Genomic DNA, 22409 nt, shown 5'->3' with positions numbered 1-22409 from the left:
TTTGACTCGGCTAGTACACACACCATTCACATTCTTAAAATTTGCACAAAATTCTTTTAACGAAGCATGAGCAATCACATTGTCATAACATTCACTAAACAACTTAACCCAATTTTGAGCTTCAAGAATATCAAGAAGTTCAGTGTACTTACTCATCTCACACCACTTGAGATTAATGCAGAGACCAGCGATGAATCGATCAGAGCTTGCTTCAAGTCTCTTGAAAGCAGGTGACTTCGATTTTTCCCCCTGAATCGGTTCACCGAGTTCCTCGTAGTCCAACTCCTCTTCAACCTCTATCTTCCTCTTCTTCGAATCACTGCGAGCCATGGGTTTGTTTTGTGGGGTTTCAGCGATAGCTTGAGTTGAGGTCTCAGTCTCAACTTCCATAGGTGATGCTTTTTGAGGTGAATTTTGGATTTTTGGTGAAATTTCCATGGGAATAGGAGAGGAATCACTGAAGACAAGTGTGTATTTTACGGAGTAGGATGGTGAGGAACAGTGGTTAGGGTTCGGTTTCATATAGTGGGGTGAATTCTAAGAGGTGAATAGTGTAGAAGGTGAATTGAATGTGTTAGGTGTCGTTTGAAGAGATATGGTAAAAATGCTTCTCACTTGGTCAGATTAAAAGAAAATCCAATTAATGTGATTTGACATGAAGGGTCTTATTTAAATAGAGAAGTTTTCGATCAGAAACTTGAATTGAATTCGAAAAGACTAGGGTATTCAATTGAAGATAAACTTAAGTTTTGAAAAGATAAACTTGTAAGATTAAAAAGGATAAGATTTTTTTCAGAAGATAAAAATTAATTAACTGACTAGTTAATTAATTTAAGAAGAGATAGAACGAAATCTTATGAAATTATTAGGAGGAACTTGGAACAAGTCAACATAGCTTGTTAGTGATACAGATAAGCAAGTGCAAATTGATTTTTTCACATACAGCCACAATCCCATATGCATTGCCATACATTCTAATACTTAGGACTATGTTTTCACATATACACATTATGTAAGATACATATAATGCATGCACGATTGATTTATACCTTGGGGAAACTTGAGGTCTTCTAAGTGAATTGTATCATACCAAGTTCCATGCGCATCTTTTCAAATTTGTCCCTGCTCAAAGGCTTAGTAAGAATGTCAGCAGTTTGATTTTCAGTCTCACAAAACTCTAATTTAATTAAGTCTTTTTCCACATTATCTTTAAGAAAATGATGCCTTATATGAATATGCTTTACGCGAGAATGATGAACTGGATCTTTTGAAATGCATATGGCACTAGTATTATCATAGTAAATAGGAATGCAATTATACTTCATACCATAGTCTCTTAGTTGTTGTTTTATCCAGAGTACTTGTGAACAACAGGCAGCAGCTGCCACATATTCAGCTTCAGCAGTTGACAAGGCCACTGTGTTCTGTTTCTTGGATCCCCAAGAAACTAGACATGGCCCAAGAAACTGAATTATCCCTGAAGTACTTTTTCTGTTCACCAGATCCCCTGCATAGTCAGCATCTGTAAAACCTTTTAAATCAAAAGTATCACTTCTAGGATAGAAGAGACAAAGATGGTCAGTTCCTTTGAGATATCGTAGGATCCTTTTCACTGTTGTAAGATGTGACTCTTTAGGATTAGATTGAAACCTTGCACATAAGCCAACACTAAATGCTATATCAGGTCTACTAGCAGTTAAGTATAAAAGAGATCCAATCATACCTCTGTATCTAGTTTGATCTACACTGGTTCCTTGTAGATCTTCATCTAACCTTGTGCCTGTTCCCATTGGTGTATGGTTGTTCTTTGCTTGGTCAAGATTGTATTTCTTCAGTAGTTCCTTGACATACTTCTGTTGGTGAATTGCAATACCTCTTTCTGTTTGTTTGATTTGTAGTCCAAGAAAGAAGTTGAGTTCCCCCATCATGCTCATCTCAAATTCACCACTCATTAGCTCAGCAAAGTACTTGCACAAGTTTTCGTTAGTTGCTCCAAAAATAATATCATCAACATATATTTGAACAACTAGTAAGTCGGATCCTTCAGATTTTAAAAACAAAGTTTTATCTACTTTTTCTCTTTTAAAATCATTTTGAAGAAGGAACTTAGAGAGCCTTTCATACCAAGCTCTAGGAGCTTGTTTCAGCCCATAAAGAGCTTTATCAAGCTTAAAGACATGATTAGGAAATTGGGGATTTTCAAAACCAGGAGGTTGTTCTACGTACACCTCCTCTTCAAGAAAACCATTTACGAAAGCACATTTAACATCCATTTGATACAGTTTGAAACCCATGAAAGAAGCAAAAGCAATTAATATTCTAATAGCTTCTAATCTAGCAACAAGAGCAAAAGTTTCTTCGAAATCAATACCTTCTTGCTGATTGTAGCCCTTCACAACAAGTCTGGCCTTGTTTCTCACAATTGTTCCATATTCATCCAGCTTATTCCTGAACACCCACTTGAGCCCTATGACCTTTTTGTGTTCTGGTTTCTCTTCAAGATGCCAGACCTTGTTCCTTTCAAACTCATTGAGTTCATCTTGCATGGCAATTATCCAGTCAGCATCCTTCAGAGCTTCATCATGATTTCTTGGCTCAATTATGGATAAGAAGGATTGAAAGGCACAGAAGTTCCTTATCTGTGATCTGGTCTGAGTTCCTCTACCAATATCACTTATAATAAGATCTATTGGATGAGAGCCTTGATATTTGAATGGCTTTGGATGAAACTCTCTAGCAGGAACTCTAATTTGAGGCACTTCTTCTTCGGTTTCTTCTGCATTTTCCTCGTTGCCCGATTCTCCCTGATCTTTTTCCTCCGGGGTTTCTTGATCAGGAACTTCAGCATTTTCTTGATGTTCTTGCTCAGGTTCCTCTCTTACTTCCTTGGTTTGTTTGGAGGTTTTGTTCTCTTCTTCCCTGTCTCTAATCATTCCAATTTCATAATCATTATTGTCTTGTTCCTGTACATTCATAAACATATTAGATTCATCAAATATTACATGAATGCTTTCTTCTACACACAATGTATTTTTATTGTAAACTCTGTAAGCCTTGCTATTTGATGCATAGCCAAGGAACACAGCTTCATCACTTCTTTCATCAAATTTTCCTATGTTCCTTTTCCCATTATTATGGACAAAACACCTGCATCCAAAAGCTCGAAAGTGAGAAATATTGGGTTTTCTCCCCTTAAACAGTTCATAAGGAGTCTTATTGATGATTGGTCTCATCATAACTCTATTAATAATATAACAAGCAGTATTAATAGCTTCAGCCCAGAAGTTCCTTGGAAGACCACTTTCTATGAGCATAGTTCTTGCCATGTCTTCTAGAGTCCTGTTCTTCCTTTCAACAACTCCGTTCTGTTGAGGAGTTCTTGGAGCTGAAAAGTTATGATCCATGCCATTTTCTTTGCAAAAGTCATCGAATATTGAATTCTCAAACTCTGTTCCATGATCTGATCGAATGTGGATAATTTGATTTCCACTTGACTTTTGAACTCTTTTGGCAAAGGACACAAATTCATCAAAAGTTTCATCTTTGCTAGACAAAAAGATCACCCAAGTAAATCTAGAAAAATCATCAATAATAAACTAAAACATATCTCTTTCCACTTCTACTTTGAACACGCATGGGGCCACACAAATCCATATGGATTAGCTCCAATGGCATTGTGGTGCTGACCATGTTTTTGCTTTTGAAAGAGGACCTGACTTGCTTGCCTCTCACACATGCATCACAGATATGTTGTATGAGGAACTTGACTGAGGGAAGCCCTATGACCAAGTTCCTTGCTCTAAGTTTATTCATGAGTGAGAAGCTAGCATGTCTAAAACGTCTATGCCATAATAAAGGATCGTCATTAATGGCACTCAGGCAGGTAAGGTTGTTCCTTGGAACAGAATTCAGATCCACAATGTATGTGTTCCCTTTTCTAGTTCCTTCAAGAACAACCCTTCCTGTTTTATCATTAATGATGTTGCATGAATCAGAGGTAAAACTTACAGAGTTTCCTTTATCACAAAATTGTGAAATGCTCAGCAAATTGTGCATTAAACCCTCGACCAAAAGTACATTTTCTATTGAATGAGAACTGGACCTTCCTGTTTTTCCTTTAGCAATCACTTCACCCTTCTTGTTATCTCCAAAGGTCACAGTTCCTCCTGGATAGGACTCTAGTGAGAGAAACTTTGATTTGTCTCCTGTCATATGCTTTGAACAACCACTGTCGAGGTACCACGTGTTGTTCCCCCTCACTAGGACCTGTAAAAGAACTCATTGGTTAGATTCAGGAACCCGGGTTTCCTTGGACGTTGAAGCAATATCAGATTTCTTTACCCAAACTTGCCTAACATTCTTGTTAACGGTTTGTTCCTTCTTGTTGCAAGTAGCAGCAAGATGACCAGTTTTACCACAGAAGGTACAAACTTTATGACTAGGCAGGTCCACATAATTTTTCTTGCCTTTGTGCTTAGAACGTATGAATCCTAGACCTTCAGTTCTTTTGGTTTGAGCATTCTCAATCCACTTAGGAATTCCAAACTGACTAATGCTTCTTTCTTTTCAAAGCTCAAATTCCTTCTCCAGTTTTGCCTTTTCAATTCTTAACTTATCAAGATCATATTTTAATTTTTCAAAATCCTCATTAAATTTTGGCAAGGATTCAGAGGAGGAACTTGGAGACACTTCAGCATTAGCAAGTTTGTATTGAGTCAGTTCTACATTAACCATGATATTTTCCAACTTGAGTTTCTCATTCATTTCTTTTAAGAGAAGATTCTTGTCAAAGAGTTCGAAAAATCTACTCTGAACATCAGTTTGTTGATTTTCAATCCACGTACTGTGTTCCTTGCAGACTTTGAGAGCTCTTTGACATTCACCTAGACGTATACTAGTGTGAGTCCAGTCGTCTTCCAATTCAAACACTAAATCAATGAGAGCATCTTTAGTATAAGTCTTAATTATATTAGGATCAAGGAATACCTCTTTAGCAAGCTCATCATTGTAGGCCTTTTCATCACGTTTGGCCATCAGACAGAGATGAGCTGTTTCTTCTTCAGGTTGTTCCTCTTCATCTTCACTTTCAGAATCTCCCCATGCAGCAATCATAGCCTTCCTAATGTCTGCTTTGTTGAAAGGAGTTTTGTTGTTGTTGCTCTTAACTTGTTCCTTTGCCTTCCCTTTGCTTTTCTCTGTATCCCAAAGTGGACACTCACGAATAAAGTGTTCTAGAGATCCACATTTGTGACAACCAGAGTCAGCTTTTGAAGTAGAGGGTTTCTTGGTGAAGTTCCTTGACTTGTTGTTTCGGTTGAACATTCTCTTGAACCTTCTCACCAGCATGGCAGCCTCTTCTTCATCGACTTCAGATTCTTCTTATTCTCCAGCTTTGAGAGCCAAGCCTTTTCCTCGGTTTCCTTCACTGTTGCTAGTTCCTAGGTGCAACTCATGAGTCATGAGGGAACCAGCAAGTTGCTCAATATTGAACTTTGTGAAGTCTTTTGTTTCTTGCAAGGCTGTTACCTTGGATCTCCATCTCTCATCTTGAGGGAGGCTTCTTAGAACCTTTCTGACCTGCTCATCAATAGGGATTTGCTTTCCAAGAGAAACAAGCTCATTAATGATGTTAGTAAATCTAGTTAACATTTCCTGAATTGATTCTTTTGGTTGCATTTCAAACCGTTCATATTTTGACATAAGCAAGTCAATTTTAGAGCGTTTTAATTCGTTAGTACCTTCATGGGTAACTTGTAGTAAATCCCAAATTTCTTTAGCATTTTTACAACCCATAACACGATTGTGTTCATGGGGTCCAAGACCACAATGAAGTAATTTAACAGCAAGTGCATTAATTTCCATTTTCTCAAAATCTTCCTTATCAAATTCAGACATGGGTTTAGGTACTACCTCATTTTCACTCGTAGTTTTGGTAATTTCAAAATCACCAACTTCGATCACTCTCCAAACCTGGTAGTTGTCAGCTTTGATAAAAATCTCCATTCTGTTCTTCCAATAGGTGTAGAATTTTCCATTGAACATAGGAGGACGCTGCGTAGAGTAACCTTCTTCCGGTTTCTCGTGATTGTTCATCTTGATTCCAGGAACTTAACTCGTCAAGGTTTCCTGATTTCTTCGAGGAACCAGCTCTGATACCAATTGTTGACTCAAATGAACAATATAAGAGGGGGGGTGAATTGTATTGTTGAGGAACTAGGGTAATTTTTGCGAAATTCTTAAATAAATTTAAACAAAAACTTTAAAGTGCAAGAGAGATTTTACGTGGAAAACTTCTTGGCCCTAATCAAGAAGAAAAACCACGACCACTAGGGATTTTAAACTCAACTCTTAATAATAATAGGGCAAACAACCTATTACAAATTAAGACTCTAAACTCAAGTTCCTCAACGAACTCAAGTTCCCCCTCAACTGATCCCTCAATCAGTTAAGCTCTCGAATCTCTCTCTTTCTCCTTGCTTCACTCAAAGCAATTTCACACTCTAGAGTTTACCCAAACTCTACCCCAATACAACTCAAGATAAAACTTCTAAAGATGCTAAGTACAAAGACACTCAAGGTCTTAAGTGGATTTTTGACTCTTTTAGAAAAACTAAGAATTGTAATGCTCAAGTCTACCTTTCAAAATAGAAAACTAATTCTATTTATACTAGAGGAAATCAGTTGAAAACTCCCACGTCTGCCTTAACTCTCACTTCACCACAACTCCCATGAAACTAGGAAGTGCAGTTCGTGGAGGCTTGGGCAACAAGCTGAAGTATATTGAAGGAAGTAGTTTACCGCTTCCTTAAATTTCTCAACCTACTTGACCAAGTAAAAGATCCGTTTAAAAAGAGTTTTCAAAAGAGATTTTACCAAGTCAGATTTTCCAAAATATTAGGATAGAATTAAAACAGAAAATCTTTAAGTAAATAGTTTAAAAGATAATTTTCCGAAAATAAAATAGAATCTTTTTAAACAAGGAAAATAAAATCTTTATAAACTGAAATTAAATCCACTTAAAATCCTATCAATTAGCAAAGTACTTAGCATATATACAAGAAGCCTAAAATAAATAATAAAGTTACAATAGACTTCTTGGAACTCAGTGAAGCTTCGACTCTGGAGCTTCAGTTCCTCACTCAAGGAACTTGGCTTCTGATTGTCTTCTATGCTCATCCAAAACTCTTCCTTTGACCTTGTTCCATGCTCCATTCTGACTCTAGAACTTCGTTGCATATAAAACCTGTCAACACATCAAAGCTAATAGACAAATGTTAAAGCCCTTATGGGTTTGCTTAGGTTCCTTGAGTCATCATCAAAACTTAAGATTAACACTAGATCAAGACTTGTAATTTAATTTCTATTAGCTGATCTTAAGGTTTAATTAGCTAACCAATATATTCACGGTGTGTAATATATACACACGATGAGTAATACACGTACCCAGTATTCTATTTTAAATTTCCAAAAAGTGAATTTTATTCGGTTTTTGGAAATTATACTACCTCCGTTAATTGTTATCAGCAACTTTGGGATATTATTTGAGAGATATAAAATATTCCAAAGTTGCAGATAATAATTAACGGAGGTAGTATTTAAAATAAAATACTCCGGACATCGTGTGTAATCATAGTTGACAAATTTATCTCAATGACTTAGTGTCAATTCAACTTTCAATTTATAATTTCGTTCACAACATATTGATTTTATTATGAGTATCAATTATAACTAAAGTAACAAGCACTGACATCATCCCCTATTTAAATTGTACAAATGTCAAGTTGTGGTAAAAGAATTTCCTTCCTAAATCAATTGCTGACATCATATTCTTATTTTTATTTTTACTTATTCTTTGAAACCTTCTTAAATTTTGCCTTAAATTATTAAAGGAAAATGTTGTACATAGCCCTTAGGGCTACATATAAGCATTACATTTACACTTGAAAATCGTAAAAAGTTAAGAAATCATCAAAATATAAAAACTGATTGGAAAATTTGTCAAAAATAACACCACCTTTAAGCGGTCTGCCCTAAATAACACAACCTTTTGATTATTCCACAATAACACCACCTTTGATACACATCTGTCAAAAATAGAACAAAAAACCTATAACCTGTTTTTCAGGTTACAATTGACACATGTCACATGTGTGATTGGTTAATTTTTTTTTTTTTAAAAAAAAAACTTAAATTAGAAAACTTTAAAAAATCTAAAGGGAAAGCTCGTACCCTTAACGGCAGCAACCCCACAACCACCTGCCAGGGCTGCCACCACCGCCGACGACCAGAGTTCATAACCGGCGGTACCAGCGTGACCACCCAACCTGAGTGCCCGACCACCCAGCCCCTCCTCTTCCCCTGAACCACCTTCCTCGACCCTAAAACCCTTCTCCCTCCCCTCGGAAACCCCCCTCCCCTCACCGGCCGCCAGCCAAAGCCCCTCCCACCGACCGTCTCCACCTCCTTTCCCCTTTGAACCACCATCCAAAAACCCTAAAACCCCAAAATCGAGTGGTTTAAGGGTTTTCGACCTTTTGGTGGTGGGTTAAAGGGGGGAAGGGGGTGCAGACGACCGGCGAAATGGTTAAGCCGACACGGGGGAGGGGTTTTAGGCGCCGATGGTGGTGGCAGCCTGGTAGGTGGCGGTGGTGCCGTGGTGGGACATATTTTCTTTTTTTTATTTATTTTTAATTTTAAGGTTTTTTTTTTTTTTTAAAAAAAAAAGGGTTTTTCTTTTTTAAAAAATATTGTTAAAAAATTGACCATTGATAGTGTGACACGTGTCACATGTAACCTTTTAAATAGGTTACCAACCGGTCATGTTTTATTTTTGGCAGATGTGTATCAAAGGTGGTGTTATTGTGGAATAATCAAAAGGTGGTGTTATTTAGGGAAGACCACTTAAAGGTGGTGTTATTTTTGACAAATTTTCCAAACTGATTTACGGTTTTTGTCATGAATTTCTAATTTTATACAATTTTCAAGAGTATATTTTTCATTTTTTTTTTTACATTATTATGGATTTATAAAAAACTATATGGCTTCCAAATATAATTACTCCCGATTTAAGAGTACTCTTTATTGTATAATTTGGTTAAATTTTTACTATTTTCAAAATTATTTATATCTAAATACCATTGCAATTAATGATTATGTTTCTATATATTTTTTTTCTCATATGAGGTACATATATAAAATATATTTATTTCAAAGAAATTTTTTTATGCCGTGTATTGCACGGGGCTAATTTAGTTTATAGCTATAGATCATCGTGCATGGCACGCCCCTAGTAATTTATGATTTTCTTATCACCTAAAAAAGAAAAGAAAGGTGAAAAGAAAATATCCCTTAAAAAAGGGTGAATACTTTGTATTTTTTTAAAAAAAAAAAAAAATATTGAGAAAAAAAGGTGAACCGAAGACAATTTTCCAAGAACAATGATACAAATATTTAACCGACTGATTAACTGATTATGTTTAAAAGACTAATTATTCTATAACGTGCAATTCGTTGATGAAGATATTATATACAAGTATGAACAAAAAACAGAATTAGCAATTTCCAAGAAATCTGAAATTAGCCTTTGAATGCGGTGATATTTATCAAAATGTCGACGTTAATAGTTTAAATTATCTTTAAATGGAGAAGTATGATCATTGGGATTAGATTGAATATTTAAAAATTGCAAATTTCGAATATGCTCTACACCTTGCATGTTAATCTTAAGTCCTAGTTTGTCTATAAATATTGAATTGAAATGTTTTAACAGTACAACAACAAGCATTATATCCTCAAATCATCAAACTTGGCAGGCTATACATACTCATTCAAGGTTCTATTCTCTTCGATCTTTTCCTCTACCTTCTTTCGGGTTCATATTACTCTACTTCCTTGCGTTTTTTTTTTTTTTTAATTACTCGTAGTTTTATTTTGAATTTGTTGAAATTTAATTCCAAATGAAATCTAGTATTTAAACATATAGTTATGTGAAATGTTACGTTGTCTTTATTTTTAGCTTACAAACACAAGTATATAGTAGAGATATTGCGTTGGAGGCGATAAGGTAAAAAAGAAAGAGTATAGTAATATTAGGCAAAATCTAATGAATATCTCAGAAAAGTGGAATAAGATAACTAAAAGTAGAAATATTGAATTAATTAAAATAAACATCACTTACATGGATCGACCTGAGATTTTAACATGTATTTTAGAAAATATTTTAAATGTTAATTTAACATCTTAAGGTGTTTTATAGCAAGATCCTCAATAATAATGCTAATGATGTTTAAGTACTACTACAAAGTATTACTATTACGTACTATTATATCTAAACTTGAATTGTATAGTAGAACTAACTCCTATACTTCTAACCATTTTATACTAACCAAAATGATTATATATGCTATTGTTTTTTAAGGGCATTTTAAAGTAAGATACTAAGGAAGCATGGCAGAGGAGATCACAGCCAAAGCAGTGCAATTGGAGAATCCTGATGCTGATTATGAGACTTTGAAGAAGGAGTTGGATGCCAAGGCGAAGGCCGACGACGACAATGTTGAGTTGAGTGCTGATGAAGTGGTATTGAGGACTCAATTCTTGAACCTTGCCAAGCAAAAAATACATAGACTTGAGAGGCATTTTTGGTCTGGTTCCGCGATCAGTGATATCCCGTATCTTCATAACGGAACTTATGTCTATCTTCGCCAGAAAGGCACTAAGCCTGAAGGTGTTAAGTGGGGTCAAGTCTGGGCCACTGGTGCTGCTGATGACACTACTGCTCGTAAATGGGTTGTGGCTTTTGATACTGCCGCCGGCAAGGTAAAAACATACACTTCTCTGTCAACTTTACGCCCTATTCACTTCACCTTAAAATATTAATATTCAGTAAAAATAAGTTTATTTTTGTAAAAATAAAGTTCATTTCAGCAAAAATAAATTAAGTTTAATAAAAATTATTTCAATTCACTATCAGTAACTCTAAAGAAGAAATATAAAAGAGAATCTATAAAAATAATTTTAGTTCGGCAAAAATAATTAATTTTGATTCAACAAAAATAATTTCAATTCAGTAAAATAATTATAATTCTAATTCAGCAAAAATAAGGTGATGTGGACGAGACCTTATCTAGTGGTTGTTTGGTTGGACGTACAACATAAACAATTTTGTTTTTAACCTTGTTTGCAAACATTTTTACAGGCTTATGCTGAAGCAGGACCAATGGGTCCGGTTGATTGGAATGTAATTGAGGTGAAACTGGGTATGTCCGGAAGCAAAACCGAGCACGTTGACCCCATTCTTGGAGGCAACGTATTGGCTACAATTGATGGTCTCCTAGCATATGCACATTTCCGTTGATTAATAGCTTGCTTAGCTAGCTACAGAAATCTTCTACGACGAATGTGCTACGCGCGCTATAAGTTTGTTGTATTAGTTAGTTGTAGCTTTGAATCAAGAATTACCATCGTTTTTACCTTCCTTTTATTTATTTCAAGTACTTTATGTAACAAACAATAATGATGCAGCTATGTATGCATCTAACTTCTCCTTGTAATTTAAGCTGTTGAGATCACTCAAGCAAACAAAACAATCTATGATAAAGTTAAGTGTTTTTAGTTAATTATTGTAATTCCTAATCCTATGGTAATTTAAATTACATTAAATAGTATTTGGTTTTATTCCATCCTCTACATATCTAATAATCTGACGAACAACTTGTCAACTTGAGATTGTAGAAGGGTCAACATGTGATAAAATAATCTTACACGATTTAATTACTATTTAAAAAGATCTCAAAGTCTTACGAGTAATAAATAATCCTAATATCCCCCACGTAGAGCTCTCTCTAATCTCGCACGCGATACACATGGTAATTTTAAAATTTGTCACACATATATTCAGAAAATAAATACTTGTATTAAAAAATATTAAATTACCTAGATGAAAAAAAAGTATTGTTTCATTGGGTAAAGGCTACACATACAAATATACAATTGTTGTATGTGGTCCCTATATACAACTCTCATTTGTCATGTTTCTATTGGCTAAAATAATAGACACAAATTCCATTAAATTCAATTTATATTTGACTCTTAACTTTCTCCAATTTTCTATCGACGTGTCAAACTTTTAATGGTGTTGTATGTAGGGATAATATAAATGGTTGTATGTGTATCAGCTCTCGTTTCATTGGGACATTAAACATTGGTATTTATTACTCCGTATTATTTTCTTTGTTGAGTTTTCCTTAATGGTTTACTTTTATTTTCGGAAGATTCTAGAGCAGTGATAAACTAAATAATTTTCAGGACACAGACTTTTTAAAAACTCAGATAAGTACTAGTATTTGGTCCGGGTGATGCCCCGGATCATTATAAATTTATTACTTTAATCGAATTTTATATATTTTGACTTGTTTGTCAGTGCGAGCTTAAGTGGTGGAGTTTTATTTATTTATTTATTTATTTATTAAGATGATAGCTCAAGTAATTTTTTGTGAGTATGATTTGGTTCGACTATAAGACTTTTTTTTTTTTTTCTTTGCACTAATAAATATAGGGTAAATGATAAACCAAATCCCTTGTGAAAAAAATGAATTGATAAATAACGAGTAATGTTCAATTTCTTACAAATTTTATTATTGTGCAATTATTAAGGAGTTACATTCCAAGGAAAATTTAAATAGGGTGTTATGTGTTGCATTGATTCAAAGCAGTTATCTATTTCTTAGGTGTATGTGTTATTTAGTTAGAGTAAATAAAGATAGTGGCATATTATGTTCCGAATTCTATGTTGTTTTCATTAAGTTGGTAAGTTAGCAGTGTAGAACGTGGGACCATGTTTCCCCACTTAGCTTTGGTTAGTTGCTATTTTGTTGCTTGTTAGTTTCTTTATGTAAGCCTATTTATATGGGCCTAGTATTTCAATTTGTTTTAAGTGAAATGCAATCAGAGTAATTAAGCTCCATTTTTCTCTTCTTTAATTTCCCATAATCCCAACAGATTCGTTTCCCTTATCTCTCTCTTTATAGTTTCTACATACATGAAGAATTTTTCAATTAAACTAAACATTAATACATGGAGGTTAATGTGCATGAAGTTTTTCAATCATTAAAGGACTTCAAATGGCAAAATTGGTTATATATGGCAAAATAGCATGTCTTGTCATGAGTTTTAATACATTCTTCGTTTTTTTTAGTTGACACTGTTTGATTTTTACACTATTTACAGACTACACGCTTAACTGTGGGGTATCTTAGCAAATGAGATCCCTAAAAGAAAGATGCACCTTGCTGATATATGAGTAGTATGTCAAATCCTTTTAAAGAAATCATAAGGGGTATTACATACACCCCCACTTGAGAACGACAACGCCATCGTTGCACCTGAAAAGTTAGGGACTCCAGTATTACGCCTAATGGCAACTGGGTAGCCAAAGTGTTACATCCAGTCTGGCTACGGCCATATGGCCTCAGAATTTTCCCCCGCTAGACGACTGACATAGGATTAATTATACACGGTCAACATGCGGTCGCAGTGTTGCTCTGATACCATTTGTAACACCCCGACCCCAAACAAATTAGGGAGGGGCCTATTGCCACGAAATGCGCATCAAGGGCCAACAATTGTCCTCACAAACCAACACGAGTCCTTTCAGCACATTTTGTCCTCACTCATGTGTGCCTAAGGAAAACTTCCCAGGAGGTCACCCATCCCAAGACTATTCCCAGCCAAGCATGTTTAACTGTGGAGTATCTTAGCAAATGAGCTCCCTAAAAGGAAGATGCAACTTGTTGATATGAGTAGTATATCAAATCCCTTTAAAGCAAACATAAGGGGAATTACACCTATACACTCTACCCCACACACACACCCAAAATCGTTCGGGCACCCCAGCCCATGAAAGTGCCCCATTTTCCTTTTCTGGGTTTGAATGTGTGATGGAAAGTGATGTATGGCGGGAGATGTTTGGTTGCATGGTTGTTTAATGTTGTTGTTGTTCAGTGTTGTTGCTTGAGAAATTAGTGGTGTGGTATGATGAAATTAGTGTTGGCAATGTGTTGGTGATCGATCTGAATTTTGGCGGGTTGCAATTAATGTGGTAGTGAGGGAAGTGTTAGGCCTTGTTCTTTAGAGTTGCTTTGCTCAACTCTGCTGAGTCCTGCTCTACTTCAATCTTCTCTACTCTGCTTAAAATAATACTTAATCTGCTCTGCTCTGCACAACTAACTCCTGCTCTGCTCTTCTTTGCCTAGAAGCTCAAAAGAACAGGACCCTAGTGAGCTTATTTATTGCGTAGGGATTGTGAGATGATCGATATGGTGGTTGAAATTTGGTGGAGGTCTAGTGGTTCATTTGGTGCGGTTTTAGAGAAGGGGGAAGGAAGGGGGGTCGTTTTTGGGGGTGGAGGAAGGGATGGCCACGGGGTTTTCTTGTGGGGGAAATAAAGGGAAGGCGGGGTAAGGTTGGGGTAGTTCGGTGGGAAAAAAAGGTTAGTCCAGAATTTTTCCTTACTTTTTCAAGACCAATCAAAGCTTGACACGTGTTTTTTAAAATGGTATAAAAGATTATTGAACTTTTGTACATAGCCTTAAAGTTGGAATTATTCCCAATTTTCAGTATGAGGCCCGGTGGCCTTGGCAGTAGGCATGCCACTCAAGGAGTTGCTATTGGGTGCAATAAAATTAGGCAGATGGGATAATTAAAAATATTATGTAATATTTTTACTATATTATACACACAGCTTAACTTATAGCCTATAGGTCTATTGTATTATACTTAACCTTTAGAATTAAGAGTCGGAACTATTAGCCTACACTTTACATCTTCACACGAATTATTATATGCACAAAGTACTCAAAAGCTTGAGTTTGCTATATTTCAGGGAAACTTAGTCCTATTTGATGCATGCGTTACACACTTACACATGTCATCTACTTTTTTTGGTCCTTAAAAATTGACATATTCTTATTATTAACACTATTCACAAATTATACTTTAACTAGTTTTTGTGATTTTTAGTTACAACAAAGCATAGTCATGTGGAATGTTATTTAAATTATCTCAATATACTACATCCGTTAATTTTTATGTGCAACTTTGGAATATTTTATATCTCACAAATAATACCCCAAAGTTGCACATAAAAATTAACAGAGTTAGTATATTTTTATTAATACCAAGGTGGCTAAATTGTGTGCTATAACAAAGCATATTCAGAAATTTCTTTTGGTCTGGCCTTATGCCACAACTTTAATTATTAGAAGCATTAGTGAAGAAAAAAATAAAATATCAACAAATATTTATAATGGTATAAATATCCACACATTTATCTTAAGAATATTAATAAAAAGACCATTTTTATTAATGAGGGCAAATTTAAATAAATAAATAAACATTTTAGTGTATAATTGTCCAAACTATATACTTGTATAAGAATTATCATAATTATTTTTATTTAAGTAAAACTAAATTTACTGAACTAAACTTATTTTTACTGAACTAAAATTATTTTTACTAAATATTTTTTTTAAGGTGAATAAAAAAGGAACTAACAACAACTATTAACATATTAAGCTTGTAAGCCTTTTAAACCTTAAATATATACTTCCTTCGTTTCAAATTAGATGACACGTTTCTTTTATCACGTTTGCTAATATATAAGTTCAATAAAAATATCTTCATTTATATTGTTGTAAAAAATAATAAAAATTGAATTTTAATTAAGTACATATTAAAATGAATTTAACAAGATTCAACATGACTATATATTTTTAAATCTATAAATCTCAAATGTAATAGTCAAAATAAATTTAATGAATAGTGTCAAAAGTCAAAATATGTCATCTGCTTTAGAACGGAGGAAGTATAATCTTGTAAAGAACGGGCCAATTAATAATTTATGAATACTGAATTAAGCTCTCTATGTAAAACAAACATATTGTTAATCCAAGGATGACCTCCATCAAGCCATGAACCGCTCTCTTACCTAACTAGGCGTTGAGCGCAGCTCTCTATAACCTTGATAAATCAAGAAGGTACAAGAAACACAACCAAAAGCATAACAAGAGCATTACTTGATAGTTTCTCTAAATTTCTTTTCTAAGGTAAGTTAGGTAACGTATAATTACTACCTCCGTTACACATTATTTATAACGATTTGACATAAAGTAGAGAGGGGAATATGTAACGGGTGTAGTATATTAATTGTCTAAGCATCTCCTTCAATAATCATGCATCTTAGTTCCACCGTCGTTACTACTCCATATAATCTTAGCAATCCAACTCCTTTGCCAATATCATTGATAAATAAAATATGTTGTAATTATTTATATATTTCCCATAAATTATGCCAAATTATAAGATTATATAGTCAAACTCGTGTTAGAAGTGTGAATAAACCAAATTATAAAATTAGAAAATATTCTGTATCGTGTGTCTTCATAATATATATATCTCTTTAAATGAAAGGTATTAATAGCTCTTTTTTATTAATTTTGTCCTGCAATTCTCAGTCATATGTTTCTATAATGGACCTTTGATCAATTATATTATGAATAAAAATTATTAACTCTTAATTATTATGATAATAATATCCTTTTAATTTTACTACAAGTAATAATATTTACAGAGAAAATAACTCAACGTGGACTACATTCAGTACATGCCTCGTGGCTCAAGATCAGAGCACGTGTTTCTCTCCTTATCATATTTTCAAGGGACAATAATGCATTTCATTATTATTATTGTGAGAGAACAATAATAACTAAAAGTATTACAAATATTAATAGACTTTGGATATGACTAGAAATATCCTTAGAGCATTGCCACTAATGGGCATTTTTTTGGTTGCCCAATCTCTCTCTAACCACTTTCTCACTCCTCCTTCCCATGGGCATTTTCTTGGTCATTTTTATTCTACACCAATGGTCAAAAATTATAATCCCCACCATTCTCTCTCCTATTTTTAACCCTATACCCCACCAATATTTATCTCTCCTACACATCATTAAATTTGTAATTTAGTATTTCTTAATTTTATTGTTAACAAAATTTTGTATTGATTAAATTATTTATGAGTAGTACAATATTAATTATTTTTAATATTAATTTTTGCAAAATGAATTTTTTAATAAAATAATAATATTTATTCTTAACTAAATTTTTTTATTGATTAAATTATTTATGAGTACAATATTAATTATTTGTGTCATTATTTTATGCGAAATTTCATTTTTCATTTGTACAACATTAACGATTACAACATTGGAACATAATGATCGTACACCAATCATACAAACCAAATAAATTAACGATTACAAAACTATTTATTCATTACGACCGTATTTTTGCCAAATATGCTCAACTAAATCATCTTTCAAAGAAAAATGGGTTTGGCTATCACGCAGGGTAATTCTTCTTTGAATATACGCGTCAAAATCAACGTTTGGTGGTCGGCCAACGTCAAATTCGAAAGGCTCGTTGTTATTCACTGTGGCACTTGTACTCGGACCGGACCTTGCTCTATGAAGCTGAGGGCGATCTTCTTCGTAATACCTTCTCAAAACTTCGGCACAAGTGTAATTGTGTCGTTCATCCTCGACAATCATGTTGTGCATAATGATACAAGCTTTCATTATGTCGCTCAAAATGTCTTCGTCGAAAGCAAGTGAGGGTTGTCGTAATATGGCAAACCTAGCCTGTAGAACTCCAAACGCACGTTCAACGTCTTTCCGAGCTGCAGCTTGTTTATCTGCAAATAACTTGTCCTTCTGGAGTTGAGGATATGTGATACCTTGTATAAATGTTGCCCAGTTCGGATATATACCATCTGTTAAGTAGTATCCCATGTTGTACTCATGGCCGTTTACCATAAAACTAATTGGTGGTGCCCGACCTTTTAAAACATCGTCAAACACCGGAGAGCGGTATAGGACGTTAAGATCATTACAAGAGCCGGGTATTCCAAAAAATGCATGCCAAATCCATAAATCTTGATCCGCAACAGCTTCGAGGATAAGGGTTGCATTCTTGCTACGACCTGCGTATTGTGCTTTCCAAGCCATAGGACTGTTCTTCCACTCCCAGTGCATGCAGTCGATGCTACCGATCATGCCCGGGAATCCACGCATTTCATTTTGGTGAAGGATTCTCCTTAAATCTTCATCTGTTGGACTTCTTAAGTACTCGGCCTCAAAATGCTTGATCACCCCTTGAGTAAAATGTTGCATTGATTTTCTAGATGTTGTTTGACCCATGCGTCTGTATTCATCTACGGCATCCGGAGCAACACCATACGCTAACATTCTTATTGCAGCGGTGCATTTCTGCAGAGGTGATAAGCCAAGCCTACCAGCTGCATTCCTACGCTGCTGGAAGAACGGATCGCCCTCAACCACTTTATTCATAATCTGACAGAATAAAGGTTTGTGCATTCGAAATCGACGACGAAACTGATTTTCGGAATACACAGGATTTATTGCAAAGTAATCATTGTACAATTGCAAATGCCCTTTCTCCCTTTCTCTATCTCCCCTATGCTGCGGGACTGTTTCATCTTCATTTACAATTTCGGTCTCGGATGGAGGTGGTTGAGGAAGCATTATGTTAGGTAAGTGATTTGTGACAAATTCGTCAACTAGATTATCAAATTCCGCATATTGATCTGAATCAGAAGAATTTGAGCTTGAGGTTGAGCTTATGGAAAACATTTTTTGTGTTTGGTTTTTGAATGTTTTGGTGTTGTGGATCAATTTATGGATTTCACACCTTTAAATAGGAAATGTTATCAGTGCATGTCCTTTAACTGAGTGTGAACTGACTACTTAATGTATAGTAAAAACAAAATACATGACTACTCAATTCTTAATAATCAATACCAATGCTTGTCATACGGTTGAAGTTATGTATGAAATGACTACTCAATGGTTGTATAAAACAAAAACTACAATTGGACTTGACTACTTTTTGGGATTTGACAGTTCAATGGTTGATAAAACCAACCACTTGACTCATAATTGTATAAGACAAAAATCTACACAGTAGCTAGTACTTCACTCATAATTGAACAAAATATATGAAAATGTAATATAATTTGATAAATTTTTGGAACATAATTAATAATAAAAATTAATTCATTGCAAAATAAAATAAACAAAATACTTGAAATCATAATGCATAATAAACTACTCTACTTTCCACCATACACTTCTTGAATTAGTTCCTCCTTCCACGCTTCTTCAGTTGGTGTAAGTGGCGTCGTTTTGGACATAATTGCTTGCAACATATCAAATTTCATCTTCTTCTCTTGTAATTCGACCTGTTTGTTTTTCCTCTTTTCCTTTTCCCTTTCAAGCTCCAACCTTTGCTGCCGTAAATTTGCCTCAAAGCTTCTAACTTCAGTACAAGCCTGTATCTGTTCACCAATACTTAAAATTGCACTATCATGAGCAATAGCTTTTCCTTTACGCTTAGCCTTTTCTTTTTTTACCCCGTCGGGTCTGGTTATACCTCCTGATGAAAACCTACCAACGGGAACATCTCCTTCAGCTTCACTGTCAGTTCTCGATCTCTTTCCACTTCCACTGCTATCCTCGGTGTCCCCTTCCGGACGCAGTTGACAATCCTGTCGTTCCTTTAGTGACAATGCCCATCTGAGTTTCGGCCTCCACTTTGGGTCATTCTTTATCATTTCCCAAGCGTGGGGAAAAACAAAATTGTGTGGTGGTTTGGCTGATATATGGAACAACTTCGAGGCCTTTTGAATTCGATCAACTTCGTTGAATCCACTTCCAGTTAACGGACCCGTTTCATCATAACAACTTGTCCATAACAGTACATCTGCCGCCATCCTTCTCCAACGGTTCTCCAAACTCTTCGCATTTCTGGGTGGTAGTATTTCTGGCTTCTTAGCTTGAACCATGTCGTACGCCGCAGATATTTGTCGCCAATGTTCAGCAGCTTTCATGCCCGTACCCACTATCGCATTTCCACTGTATTTTAAATATAGCCCAATAAGAGCTTCATCTTCTGCGACTGACCAAATACGACTAGCTTTAGCGAGTTGTTGGTTGGAACCCACCCGCATTCTTTGAGTCGACGGAGGGTATTGAGGTGTCTCAGGCACATTTTCTTCTTGGCTATCATCGTACTGAGAGTTACTTCCTTGGTAGACAGGAGGTGATTGCTCGTAATCAGTGTTTTCAGTTGGAATTTGTGGAGGTATTTCAAGTTGTGGAGGTATTTGTTGTTGTGGAGGATTTTACAGAGAGGTGTTGCTCAATCTTTGTAGGAAAAGTTGAAATTGAGGTTGATTCATGAAGTTCTCATCAAAATCATTACAGTTTTGAGAAAGTATTGAGTAAAAGGGGTTATTGGGATCCATATCTATTTTTTTTATTAATTTCAAAAACTAACACAATAATAACAATAATAATAATAACTATTATAAAAATAATAATAATAATAATAATAATAATAATAATATTAATAACAAAAATAATAACGAACAACAATAATAATATTAATAAGCTAAAATAATAACAATAATAATTATACTTCCAATAATAATAATAATAATAATAATAATAATAATAATAATAATAATAATAATAATAATAATAATAATAATAATAATTATGATAATAATAATATTTATTTTAATAATAATAATAATAATAATAATAATAATAATAATAATAATAATAATAATAATAATAATAATAATAATAATAATACTAATATTAAAAGGATGACTAATTATGAGGGAGAAATTGAGAGAAAATGTAAATACAACAAATTTATGTGAATTTTGGAAATATGAAAATATAGGTAAAATGGGTCTCTATTTGTAGAGAATTTTTTTTTCTAGCCGTTGGTATATATATATATATATATATTTTTAATTTTATAAGCACAAAATACCCGTTACAAAATTGTTACCGTTGCAATTATTAGGAATTTCCTGATTGGTCCAACTCACCTGACAGGACGCGTGTCAGCGCCTGATTGGGCGTGCTGACGCGCCTGTCAGGGCTGCCAAAATCATTTTTTTTTGCTTTTCCTACCCTCAAAACGCAGCGTTTTGAGGTGAAGCAAAGCATACGCTTCCTCAAAACGCTGCGTTTTGAGGTATGCTTAGCAAAAAAAAATTTAAATGCAGCTAAGCACGTGGGGCCCACTTCTTCTTGGTCAGTTTTTTAATTTTGCCCAAACTTTGATCAAAAATTGATTTTCCCATGGGCATTTTTAATTTAGACCATTGATGGGGAGTTATTTTTTTTTATTAAACCCCAAAAATTACCCATGGGCATTTTTCTCCCCATTGGTGGCAATGCTCTTAGTATTTTTTTTGAGGGAATAGAAATATCCTTAGTAGATAACGTGCATATCGTTGAAGAAGATATTATGTACAATTATACAACGAGTATGAATCAATATCAGAACTTGCAATTTCCAAGAAATCTGAAATTAGGCCTTTGAATGCGTTGAAATTTATCAAATTGTCCCTGTTATAGTTTAACTTATCTTTTATGTTTGATTGCTTAATTTTAAATTCATACACTACATCATGTATCTAAGTATCTTAGTCTGATCTTGATAAAGTCTAGGCCTCTCTATAAATAACTGAAATTGATAAGCTAATACAGTACAACAACAAGCATTATTCCCTCTAATCCTCAAACTTAGCAGACAATACTTATTTAGGGTACTACTCTCTTTGATCTTTATTTTTCTTCCATTTCCTTTCCGTTCCTTCCCTTTCCCTCCGTTCGAGATCATTAATCATAATACTTCGTAATTAATTTGCAATTGTGAGGGTGTCTATTGAAAGTGGAATTAGTTGATACTTTAAAGATAAATATATACCGAGTATGGGTACTTAAAAACATAGTCATGCATGAGATGTTATATTCGTATTAGTATTAGTTTTAGTTTTATTTCAAATTCAAAGTATATGAGTATTTGCATGTTTTTGTAATACGTGATTAAATATATTGTCATTACAATATTGCATCGAAAATTATGCAAAATACAAATATGTCTATAGGTTGTATTCTAAACTTGGAAGGTGCAACCCTCATAATTTATCTTGTATTTATTTGCTTGCTACTTTAAGTAATGTTTAAGCAAGTCATAAGTCCTATGCTTCTATCTATAGTATGAGCTATACCCAGTTAATTCTCCAGATAAACAAAATTTGTCTTTTCAAGTACCAGTGGAGGGGTGTATGCGTCTTTTTATGTACTAGTTGAGGGGTACATGTGTAATTTCCTCACCAAACAGTAAAAACAAGTTGTAAACAGTAATTGGACAGCTCACCAAACGTACTGAGTAAATGACCCTGCTTTTTCAATATATTTACAAAAATGCCATCAGATTAATAAAACTTCGTTTATCTGGCAGATTAACTT

The 22409-nt window shown here is 34.4% G+C and overlaps 1 protein-coding gene across 1 annotated transcript; it reads right to left on the bottom strand.

Annotated features, from left to right (window-relative positions):
• Window positions 1–19186: 19186 nt before the first annotated feature.
• On the bottom strand, window positions 19187–20083 carry LOC145633162 (uncharacterized). The gene has a single exon (XM_081685441.1). The coding sequence runs from the start codon at window positions 20081–20083 to the stop codon at window positions 19187–19189; it is 897 nt and encodes a 298-aa protein (XP_081541567.1).
• Window positions 20084–22409: the final 2326 nt, after the last annotated feature.

The sequence above is a fragment of the Chenopodium album genome, chromosome 5 (genome assembly GCF_948465745.1).
Source record: "Chenopodium album chromosome 5, dcCheAlbu1.1, whole genome shotgun sequence".
Classification (NCBI taxonomy): domain Eukaryota; kingdom Viridiplantae; phylum Streptophyta; class Magnoliopsida; order Caryophyllales; family Amaranthaceae; genus Chenopodium; species Chenopodium album.
This window is presented reverse-complemented; position numbering and strand designations above follow the sequence as displayed.

Bases quoted from the DNA above. Each gene is read 5' to 3' on its own strand.
- LOC145633162 (XM_081685441.1), bottom strand. From the start codon at position 20,083: ATGCGGGTGGGTTCCAACCAACAACTCGCTAAAGCTAGTCGTATTTGG.